The sequence below is a fragment of the Panthera tigris genome, chromosome A1, assembly GCF_018350195.1.
Source record: "Panthera tigris isolate Pti1 chromosome A1, P.tigris_Pti1_mat1.1, whole genome shotgun sequence".
In the NCBI taxonomy this organism is placed as follows: domain Eukaryota; kingdom Metazoa; phylum Chordata; class Mammalia; order Carnivora; family Felidae; genus Panthera; species Panthera tigris.
The window spans coordinates 162142619-162164477 of NC_056660.1; the positions used below are offsets into that span (position 1 = coordinate 162142619).

At 33.8% G+C, this 21859-nt stretch overlaps 1 protein-coding gene across 20 annotated transcripts in view; it reads right to left on the minus strand.

The window, feature by feature from the left end:
• The window catches only part of SLCO4C1 (solute carrier organic anion transporter family member 4C1), a 126459-nt gene that overhangs the window by 41414 nt on the left and 63186 nt on the right, over window positions 1-21859 (minus strand). For 15 of the 20 annotated variants that reach the window (XR_006219232.1, XR_006219238.1, XR_006219244.1 and 12 more), the window contains exons 13-14: window positions 4120-4200; window positions 1997-2061 (exon numbers count right to left, since the gene is read on the minus strand). Coding sequence is in view for 6 of the 20 variants with exons in the window: in XM_042990770.1 (XP_042846704.1) it covers window positions 1997-2061; window positions 4120-4200 (146 nt within the window). In the remaining 14 variants the exon portion in view is untranslated. Of the gene's footprint in view, window positions 1-1996; window positions 2062-4119; window positions 4201-13591; window positions 13897-21859 lie in introns of those variants that run through there. The other 5 variants (XR_006219301.1, XM_042990766.1, XM_042990772.1 and 2 more) reach the window with 3 other exon arrangements.

The following is a 21859-nucleotide window of genomic DNA, read 5'->3' on the forward strand; positions in this document are numbered from 1 at the left end:
TTCTTTTTTGATAGTTGAGTAAGATTCCATTATATATATATATACACACATACACATATACATATATATATATATACACACACACGTATATATGTATATATATGATATTCCATGATGTCATATAATTTTATATATATATATACATATATATATATACATACACATATATATACATGTATATATATATATACACATACACATACCACATCTTCTTTTCTATTCATCTATCAGAGGACACTTGGGTTGCTTCTATATCTTGGCTATTTTAAATAACGCTGAAATAAACATAGAAGTACACATATCTTTTTGAATTAGTATTTTCATTTTCTTTGGGTAAATACCCAGTAGTGGAATTACTCAATCATACACTAATTCTATTATTAATTTTTTGAGGAACCTCCACAAGTTTTTCACTGTGACTGCACCAATTTACATTCCCACCAACAATGCATGGGAATTCCTTTTTTTTCCACATCATCATTAGCACTTGTTATATCTAGTCTTTTTGATTCTAGCCCTTCTGACAGGTGTGAGATGATATCTCATTGTGAATTTGAGTGGCATTTCCTTAATGATTAGTGATGTTGAGGATGTTTTCATGTGTCTGTTGGCTATCTGTATGTCGTCTTTGGATAAATGTCTATTCAGTTCCTCTGTCCTTTTTTTAATGGGATTGAGTGTGTGTGTGTGTGTGTGTGTGTGTATGCATGTGTGTTGACTTGCATAAATACTTTATATATTTTTGATATTAACTTATTGCATGTATCATTTGCAAATATCTTCTCCCACTGCATAGGTTGCCTTTTTGTTTTGTTAGTATTTCCTTGTTCTTTCCTTTTCCGTGCAAAATCCTTTTTATTTTGGGTGTAGTTCTGATAGATTAAATTTTCTTTTGTTTCCCTTGATTGAGGAAACCATGTCATTATTATACTGGACTAAAGATTAAATCCATTTTGGATTTGTTTTGTGTGTGGTATAAGAAAGTGGTCCAGTTTCATTCTTTTGCATGTTGCCGTCCAGTTTTCCCAACACCATTTGTTGAAGAGGTTGTCTTCCCCAGTGTATATTCTTGCCTCTTTTGTCATAGATTAATTGGCCATATAAATTTAATCTTGTCCTCTTCATGTTCTATTCAAAATTTGTTACTCCTTTGAAATATTTCTAAGATACCAGTCTCAGATCTATGAAGTTGAATGACATGGTTTCAAAAATACTGACAAAGAAAACTTTATCTTCTTTCAATTTCCTTTTAAGATCACTTTATGTCCTGAAGTATCAAACCTATCAGAAAGACTATATTATATACGACCATGTAAGATTGTCTAGTCTTGGTAACTGATAGACTCATCAAATTCATCTCCTGTCTGACCAGAAGTGCATTCAAACCTAATTAAACATAGTGGACTGCCATATTATTTTTTTTAATTAAGGAAAGGAATATTAAACTAATCATTATATTCATACACTGGAAATCTATGAGGTTGCTTGAACAGTGGGTTAGATATACCTAGAGAGTTATTGACTATGTCCATGAGATTATAAATGAAAGGTGGAGGGAGGGGAGTGAAGTAGAGCAACATTCCTTGTAACACGATTGCATTTTCCAGTTTTATAAAATTAAATAGACAAAGATTGAGAAAGGACTAAAGGGATAATAGGATTATTTTATTTGTTTCAACACTCCTATAACAATATTGTAATTTTAAGTAATATGGAAAAATATCAATAAAGTATAATCTCCTGAAAAGAAAGTTCCAGAACCTGACTTGAACATGATTTCTCATATCTTACAAATTTTAAAACTTTAATTATAAAGACTTTTTCTCATAATTTAACCATATGTCTTCTTTGTCAGTTATTTAAAAAAAATTCTTCTTTCATAACACTATGGAAAGTAGAATGAGATATTAAAATTTAGATGCTGAATTTGACTCTCTGGAAAGCCACATACTCTAAATTTGTTAAAATAATGTGAAAAAATAGGTATCATACTTACCCTAGGCACTAACCTTGTCATTTTTCTGGCATGCCACATAATCCCTGTTAGATTGCTCTTCATCTCTAAAATCAATTTTTAAAAAATGAGTTTCATACCTGCCTTCTAACTTTTAGAACATTGTGGTAATGTTATAGAATACAAATCATTTCTTCAACATATAAAAAAAGTGAATATGTCTATAAGTATAAATCTATAATGATCATAATCTGTAATGTTTGAATAGGTCCAAACTTGGAGGAGAATTCTGCCTAGGATCATACTCTAAAACAAAGGCCAAAACCTCAGGAAATATAATAAAAAACAGAATCTCCTCCCAACAGAAGGAGACAGGAAGAAACTATGACCGCAAGTTTTCTAAAGTAACTGCTCTAAGAAAACAGAGAGAGAAGAAATATTTTCCCCAGGGAAAATTAAGCCTCTTATTTTCTATTTGTATTTGCCTTTATACATCACACTAGGCCATAACAAACTCACAAAGGTCCTGTGGAATATTTAAAAGGGTTTTTTAAATATTTATTTATTTATTAGTGATCTCTACAATGTGATACTCAAACTCACAATTCTGAGATTAAGAGTGAAACACAGCAGGGGTGCCTGGGTGGTTCAGTTGGTTGAGCGCCCGACTTCGGCTCAGGTCATGATCTCATGGTTCATGAGTTCAAGCCCCGCGTCAGGCTCTGTGCTGACAGTTCAGCGCATGGAGCCTGCTTTGGATTCTGTGTCTCCCTGTCTCTCTGCTCCTTCCCTGCTCACACTTTGTCTCTCTCTCAAAAATAAATAAAGATTAAAAAAATAAAAGAGTAAACACAGCAATATTCGACATCTATTATAACCCATACAGACTGCTAGCTTGAGGAATTCAAAATCTTAACATTTGACTGCACTATATTCCTTGAGATGATGCCATATCTTTGCAAAGCTAGGTTTTCAGCAATCACTATGATAAACAGCAAGTACTCATGAAAACCAATGTGGGATAGGAAAAGAGGATGGTAGTGTCAAATCTGATTACGGGTTTGAGAAGTTGCACTGTGTCCAAAACATGCATACATTAACAATTGTGATTAAGAATGAAATAAAAATATAAGTTTTCTTTCAATGTGCATGTGGTTTCTGTCAAATAACAAACTTTTAGGTAACAAATATTTATTAAATTTTTGGACCCATTTAGAGATCAAATATAATTGTTAGCCACTTTTTTTTTTTAATTTAGGAGGGGAGGGGCAGAAGGAGAGAGAGACAGAGACAGAGACAGAGACATAGAGAATTCTAAGCTGGCTCCACACTCAGAGTGGAGTCCAAAGCGGGGCTTGATCCCGCGACCCTGGGATCATGACCTGAGCTGAAATCAATAGTCAAATGCTCACCCAACTGAGCCAGCCTGCTCCCCCTTAGCCACTTCTTTGGGTGGAGATGCACCATGGAAAAATGACAGACACAGCTAGTTCGTTGTGAACCCCCTGGATCAATACTTAATCTCTGCAAAACTACTGTGCAAGAGAGGAATACAGTACACTCATCTCAATCTTGTGGCTCTTACCTTCATAACTTTAATGAGAGAAAGATATGTGCTGCCACCCACCCATGGAGAGTTAAGTGCAGACTCATTTGAATGAGAATGATTCTGAGACAGACTTTTGATTTAGGATACATCTGGGATGGCACCAAATTTAGGTTTTGTTTCCTCTCCCTATCACCAGAATCCAGTGATGTCTTGTCATTAGAATAATAGAAATTATTATTATAATGGGAATAAGCATATGATTCACCTTTATGTGAGCATGAAAATGAATTCATGAAAAAAATTACTTATCATCCAAAATGGAAGCATCCACTCCACAGAGGGCCAGACTCCCTGGGCCTAGCAATTCACTGAAAATTGGGGAAATTCTGACAACACATCCTTCATCAGTTAAACAATTATTAATGTGTTAAGTCTAGCAAATTTGTGACTGGAGAAGACAGTACACTGGAAAAGGCCTGTCTTCAGTTAGTCAAGTATAGCCCATTGCATCTCCATTCTTTTAAGGTTTCATGTGTATAGATTGTGTATCTGCAGTATAGCTAATTATCTAGGCATTAAAGAGAAAAGGAGAAGAAAAAGGCAAAAAGGAATTAACCTGTATGCCATTGTATGCATCTGTGTTCTCCTATAAATACTGGATTCATGAACCATTGCCAATGAAGGTCATTCACTTTAACTGGAATGAAACACAATAGCAATGTAATTTTCTTAATCCCCTGTATGACTTTGCTTCCATGCATTACATTTCCATCCCTCATTTCTTTTGTCTCATTTCATGTCTTCTATTATAGTGGTTTTAATATGCTTACTCCCCAATCTCTTATTGGCCCACATTCAAACCATTTACTGTAGGTAATTAGCTTTACTGTGTCTGAGCCTGTGTTATCTCTGCCTGTTCGGTTCACAGCAGCCTTTTTATGAGTATTCTTCTTATATCAGAATTTAAAAGAGTCAAAATAGGATCAACGTCTGTTGAGGACATTGTGGCTTAGTTTTTCAGTTTCAAGCAACCAAATGTGATGTTATACTCTTTTGAGTAAGAACACAAATCATTGACCGATGTGTTGTTTAATTAAAAAATAATAGCTTAAGTCAGACCAAATTTAACAAGGGCTACTGTATTACAGAGTCTCTAAATCTAAAATCAAATACCAAGCAACCACAAGGATATGCTATATAAAATATGCTTAGAGAGACTCCAGGGAAAATTGAAATGAAATCAAAGAATTTGCATCCCCTTGACCAAGGCAGCCTTAACATTTTTCTCAGCCTAACTAACCATTAGACAAGCTTCTTTCTGACTCTAGGCCCCTGCCCTTACTTTTCTGAGAACATTTCCTTTAGAAAAATGGTCAGTAAATCCTTTCCCAGCCCCTTTGAAATGTAAGTATTTTTAAAAGGTTGCCTATTTTACAACCTAAGGATGTCTTTCTCAAGACCTGGGAGCCATCTTTTTGAAATGTAGTTATCAAGAAAAAGAGCACCCCTATCCTCATTTCCCCCCATTTTTGTGGAAGGACAGAAGCCTAACTTCCGTGGACTCCTTGATCTCAGTTGTAAAACTTCCTGTGATGAAGTTATGATTTTACTTATATTTGGAATCTAAAAACAAAACAAGTGCACAAACCACAAAAACCCAGAAACAGAATCATAAATACAGAGAATAAACAAGTGGCTGCTGGGGGGAGAGAAGGAGCGATGGGTAAAATAGGTGAAAGGAATTAAGAGGTCCAAACTTCCAATTATAAAATAAATAAATCATAGGGATGAAAAGCAGAGCATGGGGAATATAGTCAAAAATACTGTAATAACATTGTAGGGTGACAGATGATAACTATACTTATCCCAGTGAGCATAACTTAATGTATAAAATTGTTGAATCACTATGTCATACATATGAAGCTGGTATAATATCATATGTCAACTATACTTCAATTAAAAAAAAAAAGAGAGAGAGGGGCGCCTGGGTGGCTCAGTCAGTTAAGCGTCCGACTTCGGCTCAGGTCACGATCTCGCGGTCCGTGGGTTCGAGCCCCGCGTTGGGCTCTGGGCTGATGGCTCGGAGCCTGGAGCCTGTTTCAGATTCTGTGTCTCCCTCTCTCTCTGCCCCTCCCCATTCATGCTCTGTCTCTCTCTGTCTCAAAAATAAAATAAACGTTTTAAAAAAAAAAAAAGAGAGAGAGAAAATGTTTACTTTTCCTTTTGTAAAAGCCAGTTGGCAAACACAGATGGCCTATGATCTTTGTCTCACCCCCAACTTTTATTTTTATTTTTTCAATTTAAATTCAAGTTAGTTAACATATAGTATGTCCAAGTATTCTTTCAGGATTATTGGTTTCAGGAAAATTTAGTGATTCATCACTGGCATATAACACCCAGTTCTCATCTCAACAAATGCCCTCTTTAATGCCCATTATTCATCCCAACAAGTGCCCTCCTTAATGCCTATCACCCGTTTAGCCCATCCCCCCACCAACTTCCCCCCTAACAACCCTCAGTTTATTCTCTGTATTTAAAAGTCTCTTATCATTTGCTTCCTTCTATTTTTATATTATTTTATTTTCCTTCCCTTCCACTATGCTCATCTGTTTCGTTCCTTAAATTCTACATGAGTGAATTCCTCTGACTTATTTTGCTGAGCATATACACTCTATTTCCATCCACGTTGTTGCAAATGGCAAGATTTCATTCTTTTTGATTGCCAAGTAATATTCTTCTTTATCCATTCATCAGTTTATGGACATTTGTGCTCTTTCCATAGTTTGGCTATTACTGCTATAAACACTGGGGAGCATGTGCCCCTTTGCATCAGCATTTTTGTATCCTTTGGATAAACCCCAACTTTTCAAAACCATACTGCCTTTTGTTTCTGCAAAGTTGCATTCAGACTGAGTTCTAATCTCTCTTCCTTATTATAACAACCTGAACAAAGACTTCCTTTCCTGTTTAACTTCACTCAGTGCAATTTTTGCTTTGACACATTAATGCCTGATAATATTGTTTTTAAAAATATTCAAAACCATCAGTTTTATCTCATAGCTTTTCCCCAAGGCTTGCTCTGGTCAATGAACTGGGTGTTGCAGAGTTGGAAAGTAAGAATTCAAGAAAATAAGCATTTTCATTTCCAGCTTATATTAACAAGTTATTCATTTCAAATTATTATATTATCATTGATTCATGAAAGAAATGTTTGAAAATAAAAAGTAAGTCAGGAAATGAAACTTAATATTTGATCATTCTTGATTTTTCCTTAATTATCTCTTGACAATACACAAAGGTAATGGAGAAATAAAAACATGGTCTAAATCTAGACCTGGCATTCTATTTTATTCTGCTATCATAGTACAACCCAATACATATTTACTGAAGAAATTTAAAACTGTTTATATGTTATCCTTTCCTTTAAATTACAACGATTGTATGCAATATTTTTTGTTGGTCTATGGTGAATTGTCAAGATGAGGATTGTTTATGGGTTTGGAGTAGGATAGATGGCGAGTTTAGAACGCAAAGGCAGGGGAGTCTAGGAGTCAACTGGGTATAGCCACTCATCAAAATGGAGAAAACAAGAGAAGGAAGAAAGGAGGTGGAGGAGGGTGGGAAAGCGAGTTCAGTTACTGACAAATTGAGTTTTGATGCCTGTGATTTAGCCCAAGAAAGATGTCCACAATAAACCTGAAAGGGATGAAAGAGAGCAGAGATTAATATTCTACAGAACAGAGGGAAATTGATTGAGCAAAGTCCTGAGAAAGAAGTTCAGGGGGATTCAGAATGGATGAAGGAACGAGGTTGGTAGTTTACCTTGAAAAATGAAGATGTCTTTTCCACTGAGCTGAGATGAAAGACAAATACATGTTAATCTGAAAGCAGGATGTAAAGAGATGTGAATAGAAACTGAGAATAGTCCTATTTAATAGTCTCTCTTCTCTATAAAGTAAAAAGCAGTATTACCTATGGAAAAGAAGGTTAGATGCTTCTAATCAGGGCTTCTAAATGTCTGTTCCATTAGGGAGATAGCTCTAACTAAACCAGTTTGGGCACAGAGCTGTGCAAGTCATTTGTGATCAGGTATTGCTTTGTAACATCACATCAATCCATCACTTGCTAAACCATTAACACAGCTGTCACCCTCCTGCATTAAAATCCCAGACAGAGTTGCTGAGTCACTTCCATTGTGTGTTCTGGAACCCATTTGAACCCGCCATATTATATTTCTTTGTAGATTTACTGACTGTAAGCACTGGCTTGAGAAGAGGACAGGAGAAAAGGGACTATATTTCTGTATTAATTATCAGTGCTATGCCTGACACCAACTCTTCTACAAAAAAAAAAAAAAAAAAATGCCTGGTGATAAAAACAAACTGTATTTTAATATGATTGATTAAATACAGTTCTATTTACAAATGTCCCCGAGTACCCGAAAAATATAGACAAAGTGCCTCTCTGTCTCTGTCTCAATCCCCCCCCCCACCCCTGCCCCCAGCATCTTCCCCAATTTTTGGAGCTCAAAACAGCCTGGCATTAAGTAAAGGATCAATAAATGTTTCTGGAGGCTGAATGCTTTGACTTTTGGCTTAAATCTTGAATTACTTTACTTGTTAACTCTTTATATACTTATGCTTTACTTTGCCATTTGGATGCTAAGCTTTTGAGGAGAGAAACTCTAATCACAACACTACATGTTAAAGCCCCAACTAGCATAAAAAGAAAACTTTGAGAAAGGCAGTTTTATAATAAAACTATATACATAATATATTTGGCTAGCCAAAAGGGTTTGGGAATATAAACACGCTTGAAATGTCCTTTCAACAGCAAGTATATAATAAGTACAAGAACACATTTTCAGTTTCATTGTTTTCAGATTCATTTTTAAAATTCTAGTTTGAAGTGGTCTTATAGAAATCGATGGGAGGAAACCCCAGTATAATAGTAGGAAATGTTAATAATTTTAATATGTAAAAAATTCATGCTTAGCAATGGAAAGACAACCTCATCAAAATATTGATTTTTTTGGCATTTCTTTTCTAAGTTTTTTAAGGATTAATTCTAAAAAGAATTGGAAGATAATTTAAATAGCTATTTGCTATTTAAAAATAAAATATAGATTAATATCAAAAATTCACTCTTGGTCTATATCTAGAGAGAAAAACTGTTAAATTGGAAATATGTATCATTCTATTTCTAAATGAGAAAAGAAGTCAAAATAGCAAAAGTTGAATCCACCAATGATTCTCATTAGTTACCAGTTTCTCTTCTAACTGGAAATCTTTCCAATGATCTGTAATGAGAAAACAATTCTGGAAAAGTTACTAAAAGGATATGAACAATGATAATGAAAAAAATGCAAATGAAATTTTTACCAAAGAGCCAGAAATACTCCAACAACAAAAAGGTTTCTAAAGCAAAACACTTTTTTTACTATTATAGTAAAAACAACACCGCCACCTTCTGGTAAAAATATAAATTGCAACCTCGGAAAGGATTTTTTGTTTAGTGCTTCAAATTTGCTTATTTACTAACTATAACTTCAGAAAATATAATTTTTAGCATTGACAGATATTGGATAATTCCCATAAATAAAAGTTGTGTTTGGGGTTTAAAAAATATCTACGTAGTTAACGTCAGCATACCAATGATAAAAACAAAAGCATGAGACTTGGAGCCACAGATACCCAGATTCAAGTTCTAGTGCTGACACTTACTAACCTGTTGGCCTTGAAAACTTAATTTCCCTGGGCTTTAGCTGTCTCATCTAAGAAGAAATTGATAAGACTGTAGTGAGTCAAAATGTGTAATACATCTAATGCATTTCCTCATATCCAACAGATCCACAATAAGTAATATTTTCACTAGAACTATGTGGTCTTTTCTTTTTTCAGTTTAAAGTGTTTTGTAAGCAGTATTACCCAACTGGCTTTGCTGTTTATAATTTTCCGACTTTCAAATTGCTTATCAAAGACATATGGTAATTATCTTTACACCATTCACTCATATAAAAGGAAAGGCAATAATAGATCTATTTAATCAATTGAAAAGCAGGACGTATATACCACAAAGAAAATAAGGCAGACAGTTGATAAAGTGATTCATTTTTTCCTTTTCTTGGGCAAGCTTCTGCTTTGCTGACAACTAGCAAAAAGATGTGCCAAAGTTTCTGTAATTGGGAAGCCAGATGAGTCAGCTGTTTCCACATTCTTTGGAAGATTCAAGAATATAGCTAAGGAGCATGTACCAGGAAGTCTCTGTCTTATGTCGGTCAGTGCCTTTACCATCTCCATTGAGCTATGTCAATTCTCTATTTTCCTTATCAGAATTTATCCCATTACATCACCATATGCTGCCATGCACTCAACCCAACTACTCTTGGATCTCTCCATGAAATAATCCTGTAGTGGGTGTTATGTCCACATTATTACTGAAATAGCTCACTAATGCAGGAAAAGAAGGAATCTAGTGATGTTCTCTGATTTTTTTATTTCTAAAATCAAGAGCCTTTAGAAAAATTTAAAAACAAGTAACTCTCCATTGCTTTCCAACTTTCTACCACCCTTTCTTCCCCAACTCACTCTACCCCATCCCAGAGAGCACATGCTTCTAGAAAAAGCCTCAGTAGTATCTCAACTCTCAGCAGTTTCCAGCAATGATTACACTTTAGAATAAACTAGGAATTTTTAAAAAACTATTTTGAAAGATGGAGAGGGAGAGAGAGAGAGGGAGAGGGAGAGAGAAAGAAAGGATAAGCAGGGGAGGGGCAGACAGAGAGAGAGAGAGAGAGAGAGAGAATCCCAAGCAGGCTCTGGGCTGTCAGCACAAAGGCCAACTCAGGGCTGGAACTCACCAGTGGTGAGATCATGACCTGAGCCAATATCAAGAGTTGGATGCTCAACTGACTGAGCCACCCACATGCCCCAGAATAACCTAGGAAAATTTTAACAAAGCAAACTTAATCAGACCTGGATGGCACTTGACATTGTTAATTTTTAAAGTTCCACAGGCAACTTCCATTTTAGTCATTGCCAACCACTGAATCCAAACTCTAGTCAGAGAAAGAGTTGACACAGAATCTGAAGCAGGCTCCGGGCTATAGGCTGTCAGCACAGAGCCTGATGCGGGATTCAAACTCACAAACCAGAAAATCATGACCTGAGCCGAAGTCAGATATTTAACCAACTGAGCCACCCAGGTGCCCCCCATACGTTGAGAAATTCTTATCTTCAGATGTTATGAGTGCAGCTATTCTGCCGAGGCTTCTGCTCTGTGTATTTTGGTCCCTAGGCTTAAGCCAGGAATTTCTAACTTGTTCCTTTCCTCCCTCACCATATTGGGATACATACTCCATTCTGATGGGACTGAACTAAGAAAACATCCAAATAGGCAGGAGACACTAGCAAGATCCTCTTAGGGAATTCTCTATAGACTTGGAAAGACACAACAATAGTTGGCTTTTCAACATTGTTTTTAGTATCAATTCTTTTTGCAAATCAAATATATAGTAAAATGCACCATTTTAATATGTACAGTTCAACAATTAAAAAATATATATATACTACCATAACAGAGAATGTTCTACCATGCCCTTTTGCAGATGTGGTATTAATTATTTCTTTAATGCTAATTTGCTGGTTTACATCATCATTCTATAGATAATTAATATGTTAACATAAGATAAGCTGGGTAAAGCTTATAGGAGAATTGTTTGTACTATTTTTACAGCTTTTCCTAAGTCTAAAATTATTACAAAATAAAGCATCAAAAAAAGAAAGTCAAATTAAATCTGAAAAGAAAAATTTAAATGCCAATTATTTGAGGACGATTTTTATAAGCTGTTCATTTTAACAAAAACACTAAAATGTTTTGATACCATTTACCCATGCAGTTTTTAAAAACAAATTCTTTTATTTATTTTTGATCACTCACATGTAATGTGTAAGTTAATGTTTATTGTTTTGGGTACAAAAAAAGGCCGAAAAATACTGAAATATGCTGCAGTGCAGGAAAAGGACATTACCTCTAAAATTAATGTCCAATCTGATTTCTTTAAAAAAATAGTACTGAGTGTTTTGATAACCCAAGAGGACTTACATACAAAACCTTCACACAACACATTACTTTTGCAGTTTCAGATAACTGACAAGCAGCCATTTGCAACTGTATACTACTAACATAAATCTTATATGTCCATCTGTCATCCATGAAAACTATAGTATGGAACAATATTTTAGCGTGTATTTCATAGTGAATGCAGTTTATATTGAATTAAATACATCTATTGAGATACCAGAAATCACTGAATTAAATTACATTCACCAAGTTCAAAACTACACTTATTTTCCCTTTCCCAACCATCAAATGTGTGTATTCATAAACAGATATAAAACATACTGCAAAATCTATGCCAATTAATAAGATTAAATACTTAACAACCTAATACAAATATTCTCATTTTTAAAGATACATATATACATTTTACATAATTAAAGAAAATATTCAAAGAAAATATACAATTTTACTTATATTTTTCTCCAATTTACAAAGCTAGATCAATTGTATATATTCTTTCCATACATAAGAGTGTATGGAAAGTTACATTTTTATGTCCTACAATTAAGGAAATCTAAATATTAAAAATAAGTTTTAAGACATATATCCAATTATGTACAAAAATAACCACAGGTCAACTTATAGTTTCAAGTTCACTTTAAAAGTCATACAAACTGTGAAAAAACAATACTATGAAAAAATTTTGTTCTTAAAGTAGCATACCAACACATATAATCTAGTTGATCCAAAAGTATAAATAATAATTATAAATTACAGTAGTGTCTAAACTGCCCTGTCATAAAAGGAGGTATTCTTTGTAAATATGTGTAAGAGTCTGACCTCATTAAAGTGCCAAAATTATTTTCACTTTACCCATTTTCATTAAAAATTTATAAAAATGTATCATCTTATAAAATTGAGCACACTGAATGCAAAGAAACCCTTGATAACTAAAAATCATTATGAATGCCAATTATTAAGTGACTTGTTCATCAAATATATGCATATATAGGGTGATTTCTTCTTCTCCCTAAATTAAGTATGAACTTCAACATTTTTCTTAATCTGTTATTCACAGATCTATTTCCTCCATATTCTGAGTAGACAAAGTTGGCTTCAATCTGAGCTAAAACAAATGGAGTGGTATCATGTTATATGTGAAATACTTTATCTTTCAAATAAATGATCAGTAGAAAAGTAGAGTTTAATGTATTAATCAAACAACATTAGTACAGGCCCACTATCAGCAAAGTACTATTTTAAGTGCTGTAAAAATAAATAATATACTAGGTGATAAGTTTTTAAAATGAGAAAAATTAAATTACTGAGTATGTAAATACTGATCAACAGTTTATTAAGAAGTCTTTTCAAAGAAAGCCACTAAAATGTACCTAAGTCATTTAAAAAAAAATCTTTTCATATATAATTGGCACTTTACTGAAGTTGGTATTTCTCCCGGAAGACATATAATTGGATAATACTATTATGGAATCACAAAAGGAAAGTGTTAAAAATAAGAAATAGTAGCAAATTACTTCCTGCAATTCTTGATTTAAAGTGAAAATATGTAAATATAACGCTATTCCTGAATTCACTGTATACTGGGATACAAAGAAGATAATCAATCTATGTTCTAATAGTTCAGTAACCTTTTGTGATGGACAGACTAGTGTATATAAATTTAAAAACAAAGTAGCTGGTTTTAAATTCATTAGTTTTCAAGAATAGTTCTCAAAAATCATCACATAAACTTGGTTAAATTTTTATACCATAAATTTTCTAAACAAGCCCCAACTACTGGTAATGGTAATTAAACTAAAACAAGTTGCAAGAAGAATAGAAATACCACTTTGTTTTTAAGATATAAACTTTTAACTAATCACTGGATTTTTTTCTAGTTTAGTTTATTAGTTTTTTTATTTCACACCTGTACAATGGGAAGTGTGTGTGTGTGTGTTCTGAGGTTTTTGGTGGGTTCTGAAGGCACAAGTCTGTTTCTTATATTAAAACAAAAACAAACACATTCATAAATATACAGGAAATGCATTTAATTATAAAATACCAACTTTTAAAATATGATTGTCCATATCGGGTGGATAATGCTGCAATGGCAATGTGAATTCTTACAAATGAAGGCCAATTTTCCGGTTGTAAAATGGTCTCCTTTTGCTATTTCACCCTTCATTTCCTGCATTGCTGAGATCACATTCTACTGAAACAGTCACAACTGCATTCTGACTCTGAAATGATACATCTGTGTCTAATGGTGGCGGCTTATACAAAAAGATTGCACACCCATTGAAGAAAATGGTGATAATTTTACAAGTAACACCTAAATACAAAAACAAAAATTAATCATGCATTTGGGTCTTTAAGTATTACAAAAAAATTAATTCTCACTGAAAAATTCCTCATGAATAGAAACTACTTTAAAGAAGAGCATTATTTACAGTTCTATATTTTAAATATTAAAAGTTTTACAAAGAAAGGTGATATTCTTCAGTAAAACATTTCTATACAACTCAATGAACTGGTCTTTATTTTCTCTTTTTTTTAAGTTTATTTATTCTGAGAAAGAGAGAGACAGAGAGCACACATGCAAGTGGGGGAGGGGCATGGAGAGAGAATAGCAAGCAGGTCCCCCACTGTCAGTGTAGAGCCTGACGTGGGACTCATTCTCACAAAACAGGAGAAGATGACCTGAGCCGAAATCAAGAGCTGGATGCTTAATCAACTGAGCCTCTACTTTCTTTTCAAACAGTAAAATGTACGATAACTGTTCTTTTCTTGGTTATGCTTGTACATTCTTATAAAATAAGTATTACAGAGAATCAAATAAATCCATGTTTCATTTCTAATTTTATTAACATTGTATGTATAAAAAATTACAAGGAATGAAGCCAGTGACAAAATATAATAGCTTACTATATCCTTGAACCTAAGTAAGTTGTAGAATTTTCATGTCCATGAAGGAAAACAATTCTTAAAATAAAAAGCCTCTGGGCCTCTTAGGAGAAAGCTTCCATGAAATAGATCACATTGAATACTCATCCAAATTTAAGTATCAACTAAAAATATGAAACAGATTCACTTCACAAATTTTGTTTTCAAAGAACTCTGATTCTGAACTTGGCTACATGAAGAGAAACTATTTCTAGCCAGAGTATAAGCATTTAAGTCACGGTTGAATAAATTAAATGACCTCATAATGTAGTTTTTACAATACCTAAATGTATTAGCCATTAGTATTTTATTCAAAATGCATATATGAAAAATAGGAATTTTCACTGAATTATGCATTTATAGAATTACATGTAGGAAGAATAATTACATAGGGATTATTGTCACAATGTTTTTAGAAAATTTAAAGGTATGTATGTTTTGGGGAAAAATTCTCATATTCATCATAGAGTAGGAAAAGGAACAAATTCATTATCTGCACCTTTTGGTTAAAAAATACAAGCATAACAAATTAAATAATTTTTAAGCATAAAAACACAGTGAATAAAAATGTTTAATAAGTAAAAGTGGTGGAAAGATTAATTTTGCCTAGTTAATATTTATTCTATTATATTTTTGAATTTATGTATTTATTTCTTCAGTGGGCATTTTATTATTCTGTCATTATAAATTCAGACATCATTCTCTAGGTTTAAACACATTGAAGCTTAATAAGCTATCCTGATACATATACCAAAATACAATCACAGTCACAACAAACTGCACAATATGTAAATATATACGTGTGTGTGTATTGTATCTAGGACTTCTGAATTTTTTTATTGAATTATACTGGCATAAGATTTGTATTAGTTTCAAGTATATAAGAATAATTTGATATTTTTAAACATTATGAAATGATAACTACCGTAGGTCCAGTTACTGTCACCACATAAAGTCATTACAGTATTATTGAACATAGATCCTATGCTGTACATTACAACCTGTGACCTATTTTATAACTGGGAATTTGTACCTTTTATTCCCCTTCACCTATTTTGCCTGTCCACTCCTTCCCTCCCCTGTGTCAACTACCAGTTTGTTCTCTGTATCTACCAATCTGTTTCTGGCTTGTTTTGTTTCTTTTACTTGTTTGGCTTTTTTTAGATTCCACATATAAATGAGATCATATGTTATTTGTCTTTATCTGACTTATGTCATTTAGCATAATACCACCTAGGTCCATTCATGCTGTCACAAATAACAAGATTTCATCCTTTTTATTCCTGTGTAATGTTCCACTATATATATAGACCACATTTTCTTTATCCATTCATCTATCAATGGACACTTAGGTTACTTTCATATCTTACCTACTAGAAATAATGTTGCAATGAACATAGGAGTACATATATTCATCAGATTGGTATTTTCATTTTCTTCAGATAAATACCCAGAAACACTCAGAAGTAGAATTACTAGATCATATTTAGTTTAGAATTAATAGATCTATTTTTAATTTTTTGAGGAACCCCCACACTACTTTACATAGCGGCTGCACCAGTTTGTATTCCTACCGACAGTGCATGAGAGTTCCCTTTTCTCCACATCCTCACCAACACTTGTTATTTCTTCTTTTTGATAATAGCCATTCTGATAGGTGTGAGGTGATAGGTCACTGTGTTTTTGATTTGCATCTCCCTTATGATTAGTGATGTAAAGTATCTTTTCATGTGCCTGTTGGCCATGTGAATGTCTTCTTTGGAAAAACATCTATCAGATCCTCTGCCTATCTTTTAATCAGGTTGGTTGTTTGCTTTTTTGTTGTTGTTGTTGAGTTATATGATTTCTGTATATAGTTTGAATATCGACCCCTTATTGGACAGCTCATCTCCAAGCATCTTTTCCCATTAAGTTGCCTTTTCATCTGTTTATGGTTTCCTTCACTGTACAAAAAAAGTTTTTTAGTTGAATGTGACTACATTCCCTTTATTTATTTTTGCCTTAGTTTCCCTTGCCTGAACTCAGAGATCCAAAAAACTACTGTTAAGGCTGCTGTCAAAGAGCTTACTACGTTTTCTTCTAGGAATTTTATGGTTTCAGCTCTTACACTGAAGCCTTTAATACATTTTGACTTTATTGTTGTGTATGGTGTAACAAAGAGGTCCAATTTCATTCTTTTGCATGTAGCTGTCCAGTTTTCCCAGCACCATTTATTGAAGAGACTGTCTTTTCTCCACTGTATGTTCTTGCCTGCTTTATTGTAGGTTAATTGAGCATATAAATATGGGTTTACTTTTGGGATTTCCTTAGTGCAATTGAAAAAGTTGTTTTCTTGATTTCTCTTTCTCATAGTTTGCTATTAGTGTAGAGAAATGTGACAGATTTCTGTATACTAATTTTGTATCCTGCAACTTTACCTAATTCGCTTATTATTTACAATAGTTTTATGGTGGACTTCCAATACTATGTTGAATAAAAGCGGTGAGAGTAAGCATCCTTGTCATGTTCCTTATCATAGAAGAAAAGCTTTTATCTTTTTACTGTGGAGTAAAATGTTAGCTGTGGGTTTGTCATATGTGTCCTTTATTTATTGAGGTATGTTCCCTCTTTACCTACTTTGTTTAGAGTTTTTATCACAAATGGATGTTGAATTCTGTCAAATGCTTTTCCTTCAATTATGGAAATGATCAGGTTTTTTATCCTTAATTTTGTCAATGTCATGTGTCACACTGATTGGTTTATGGGTACTGATGAACTCTGCATCCCTAAAACAAATCCCACTTAGTCATGGTTTATGATCCTTTTAATATACTGCTGAATTAAGTTTGATACTTTGTTGAGGACTTCTGCATTTATGTTCATTAGGGATATTTGCCTGTAATTTTCTTCTTTGCAGTGTCTTTGGTTTTAATATAAGGATAATGCTGGGCTGAGAAGGATTAAGTATTAACTCTTTAAATGTTTGGTAGAATTCACCTGTGAAGCCATCTGGACCTGGACCTTTGTCTGTTGGGTATTTTTTGATTACTGATTCAATTTCATTACTAGCAACTGGTCTTATTCAGATTTTCTATTTCTTCAAGATTCAGTCTTGGAAGACTATTTTTCTAGGAACTTATTCATTTCTTCTAGGTTATCTAATTTGATGGTGTATAATTGTTCATAATATTCTCTTATGATCCTTTGTATTTCTGTGGTGTCCACTGTAATTTCTCTTCTATCATTTCTGATTTTATTTGTTTGGGCTCTGTTTCTTGACGAGTTTAGTTAAAAGTGTTGATTTTTGTTGATGTTTTCAAATAACCAACTCTTCGTTTCATTGATCATTTTTATTTATTTGTTTGTTTGTTTATTTATTTATCTCTTATTTCACTTACTTTTTCTCCTGGTCTTTATTATTTCCTTCCTTCTATGAACTTTGGGCTTTGTTTTCTTTTTCTAGTTTCTTTAAATGTAAACTTAGATTGTTTGAGATTTTTATTGTTTCCTAAGGAAGGCCTGTATAACAATGAACTTCCTTCCCTTTTACAACTGTTTTTTGCTGCATCCCCCAAATTCTAGAACATTGTGTTTCCCTTTTTATTTATCTCAAGGTATTTTTTTAATTTCTCTTTTGATTTCTTCTTTGATCCACTGGTTGTTCAGTAGCGTGTTTTTATTATTTTATTATTTTATTTTAATTAATTTATTTTTAAATTTATATCCAAGTTAATTAACATATAGTACAACAATGATTTCAGGAGTAGATTCCTTAATGCCCCTTACCCATTTAGCCCACCTTTCCTCCCACAACCCCTCTAGCAGCCCTCTGTTTGTTTTCTATATTTAAGAGTCTCCTAGTTTTGTCCCCCTCCCTGATTTTATATTATTTTTGCTTCACTTCCCTTATGTTCATCTGTTTTGTATCTTAAATTCCTCATATGAGTGAAGTCATATGGTATGTGTCTTTCTCTAATTTTGCTTAGCAAATACTCTCTAATTCCATACATATAGTTGCAAGTGGCAATATTTCATTCTTTTTGATTGCTAAGTAATACCACATCTTCTTTATCCATTCATCCATCGATGGACATTTGAGCTCTTTTCATACTTTGGCTATTGTCAATAGCATTGCTATAAACATTGGGGTGCATGTGACCCTTCAAAACAGCACACCTGTATCCCTTAGATAAATACCTACTAGTGCAATTGCTGGGTCATAGAGTAGTTCTATTTTTAATTTTTTGAGGAACCTAAATACTGTTTTCCAGACTTGCTATACCAGTTTAGTAGCATTTTTTTTAAATCTTCACATATTTTGGAGTGACTGGGTGGCTCAGTCAGTTAAGCATCTGACTTTGGTTCAGGTCATGATCTTACAGTTTGCGTGTTCGAGCCTGATGTCAGGCTCTGTGCTGACAGCTCAGAGCCTGGAGCCTGTTTCAGATTGTGTGTCCCTCTCTGTCTGCCCCTCCCCAGCTCACTCTCTCTCTCAAAAATAAATAAACATTAAAAAAAAATTTAATAGAAAAATAAATAAATAAATCTTGACATATTTTGTGAATTTTCCAGTTTTATTCTTGTAACTGATTTCCAATGTAATACTTTTGTGGCAAGAAAACATACCTGATATGATGTCAGTCTTCTTAAATTTATTGCAACTTGTTTTGTGACCCTGCATGTAATCTATTCTGGAGAATGTCCCATGTGCACTTGAAAAGAATGTGTATTCTGCTGTTTTGGCATGGAATGCTCTGTAAATATCTTTTAGGTTCATTTGATATATTTAAGGCCATACTTACATTATTGATTGTCTATCTGGATGATCTATTCACTAATGTGAGTGGGGTATTAAAGTCCCCTACTATTATTGTATTACTATTTCTCCCATTAATACTGGTGATATTTACTTTACATATTTAGGTACTGCTATGTTAGGTACAGAAATGTTTACAAATGCTATTGGATTGATACCTTTACCATTATGTAATGCCTTTGTCTCCTGTTCCGGTCTTTGTTTTAAAATCTATTTTGTCGGAGGGGCATCTGGGTGGCTCAGTCAGGTAAGTGTCTTGACTCTTTGATTTTGGCTCAGGTCATGACCCCACAGTCCATGAGATTAACCCCCACTCTGGACTCAGCATGGAGCACAGAGACTTTGGATTCTCTCTCTTTCTCTGCCCCTCCCCTGCTCATGCTTACTCTCACTCTCTCTCTCTCCAAATAAATAAATAAGTAAATAAATAAACTTAAAGTCTATTTTGTCTGAAGTAAGTATTGCTATTCCAGCTTTCTTTCTATTTTTATGGAATGTCTTTTCTATCCCTTCACTTTCAGTCTGGGAGCTTATAGTAGCATATACAAGGGTCTTCTTTTTTATCCATTCAGCCACTATATGTCTTTTGATTATAGAATTTAATTCATTTACATTTAAAGCAATTACTCATAGGTACGTACTTACTGCCATTTTGTTAACTGCTTTCTGGCTATATTTGCAATCTGTTTCTGATCCTTTCTTCTTCTCTTTTTCTCTTCTCCTGTGGCTTATTTTCTTTTATTTGTTTAGATTCCTTTCTCTTTCCCTTTGTGCATTTACTATAAATTTTTTTACATGTGTGGTAACCATAAATTTCACATATAACATCTTACGTATATAAGTCCCTTTCAAGTTGATAGTAACTTAATTTTGAACACATTTCAAAACTTTATACTTATACTCACATTCTCCACATTTTAGATTTTTGATAACACATTTTACATCTTTTTACTTCATGTTTCCTTAACTAATTATGCATTTTAAATGAACTTTACTATTTTTATCTTTTACCCTTAACACTTACTTTATTAGAGGTTGATCTACTATCTTTATTATTTATTTACATTTACTGGTGAGATTTTTATTCTCATGTTTTCTCATTAATTAGTGTCTTTTCTTTTTAGCTTAAGAGAAGTGCCTTTAATATTTCTTGTAAGGCCGGGTTAGTGGTGATGAACTTCCTTTAGTTTTTGCTTACATGGAAAACTCTTTATATCTCCTTTAATTCTAAATGATAACCTTGCTGGCTAGAGTACTCTTGCTTGACAGTTTTTTTTTTTTTTCCTTTAAGGTTTTGAATATGTCATGCCATTCCTTTCCGTCCTGTGCAGTTTCTGCTGAAAAACCTGCTGATAGGCTTATTGGGTTTACCTTATAGGTAATTTATTTCATTCCCTTGCTGCTTTTAAGATTCTCTTTTATCTTTAACCTTTATCATTTTAATTATAATTTGTCTTGGCGTATCTCTTTGGGTTCATCTTATTTGGAACTTTCTGGGATATCTGGATGTTGATGATCCAGATGAACATCCAGATGATCCAGATGTTGATGAATCTTCCCTTTTCTAGATTAGGGAAGTTTTCGGCCATTATTTCTTCAAATAATTTTTCTGGCCTTTTTCTCCCCTCTTCTCCTTCTGGGGCCCCTAAAATGCAAATGTGACTCCACTTAATGTTCTTCCAGAGGTCCCTTAAGGTATCACTTCTTTTAATTCTATTTTCATGTTGCTCCTCTGAGTGTTTTCCATTGCTGTCTTCCAGATCACTGATTCATTCCATTATTTTGTCCATTCTACTGCTGAAACCCTTAGAATATTTTTTAGTTCAGTTATAAGTTATGTCTTGTACCTTCTTATATTTTCTACATTTTTCTTGAAGTTCTCGCTATTCATCCATTCTTTTCCCAAAATTGGTGAGCATCTTTATGATCATTGCTTTGAACTCTTTATCAGTAGGCTGCTTATCTCTATTTCCCTAAAGTCTTTTTTTCTGCGAGTTGCTTTGTTCTTTGGTTTGGAATATATTCCTCTGTCTTCTCATTTTGCTTATCTCTCTGTTATTAGTCTATATGTTTTAGGTACAATGACTACCTTTTTCAGTCTTGAAGTCGTGGGCTTGTGTAAGAGCTGTTTCATGTGGCCCCAAAACATAATCTCCCCTGGCTACAGACACAGGCCCCCAATGGATATCCTTTTGTGGGCACTAAGTGCTAGCTGGCTACAATAGGGACGCAGCTGCTTTATGGGGTAGGTAGGGCTCCAGGTGCTTGGCCAATCCAGTTTTGGCTTGGCAGCCATATGGATAGGGCAGTGGTTAAGGTGTTTGCCTGATCCAGTTGGAGCTTGTCTGCTACATTGGGAGGGTGACGCTCAGGAAGTTTATCTTTCTAGTTGTGGCTAGATCTCTACAGTGGGTGAGGAGGGTACTGGGAATTTTCTCAGCCTGGTTACAGTGCAGGGTGCACAAACATGACCTCTGGTGCTAGACGAGAGGGAGGGCACAGAAAATGACATTCAAAGACTGTCACCACCAAGTTGGGATGAAATTACAAAAATGGC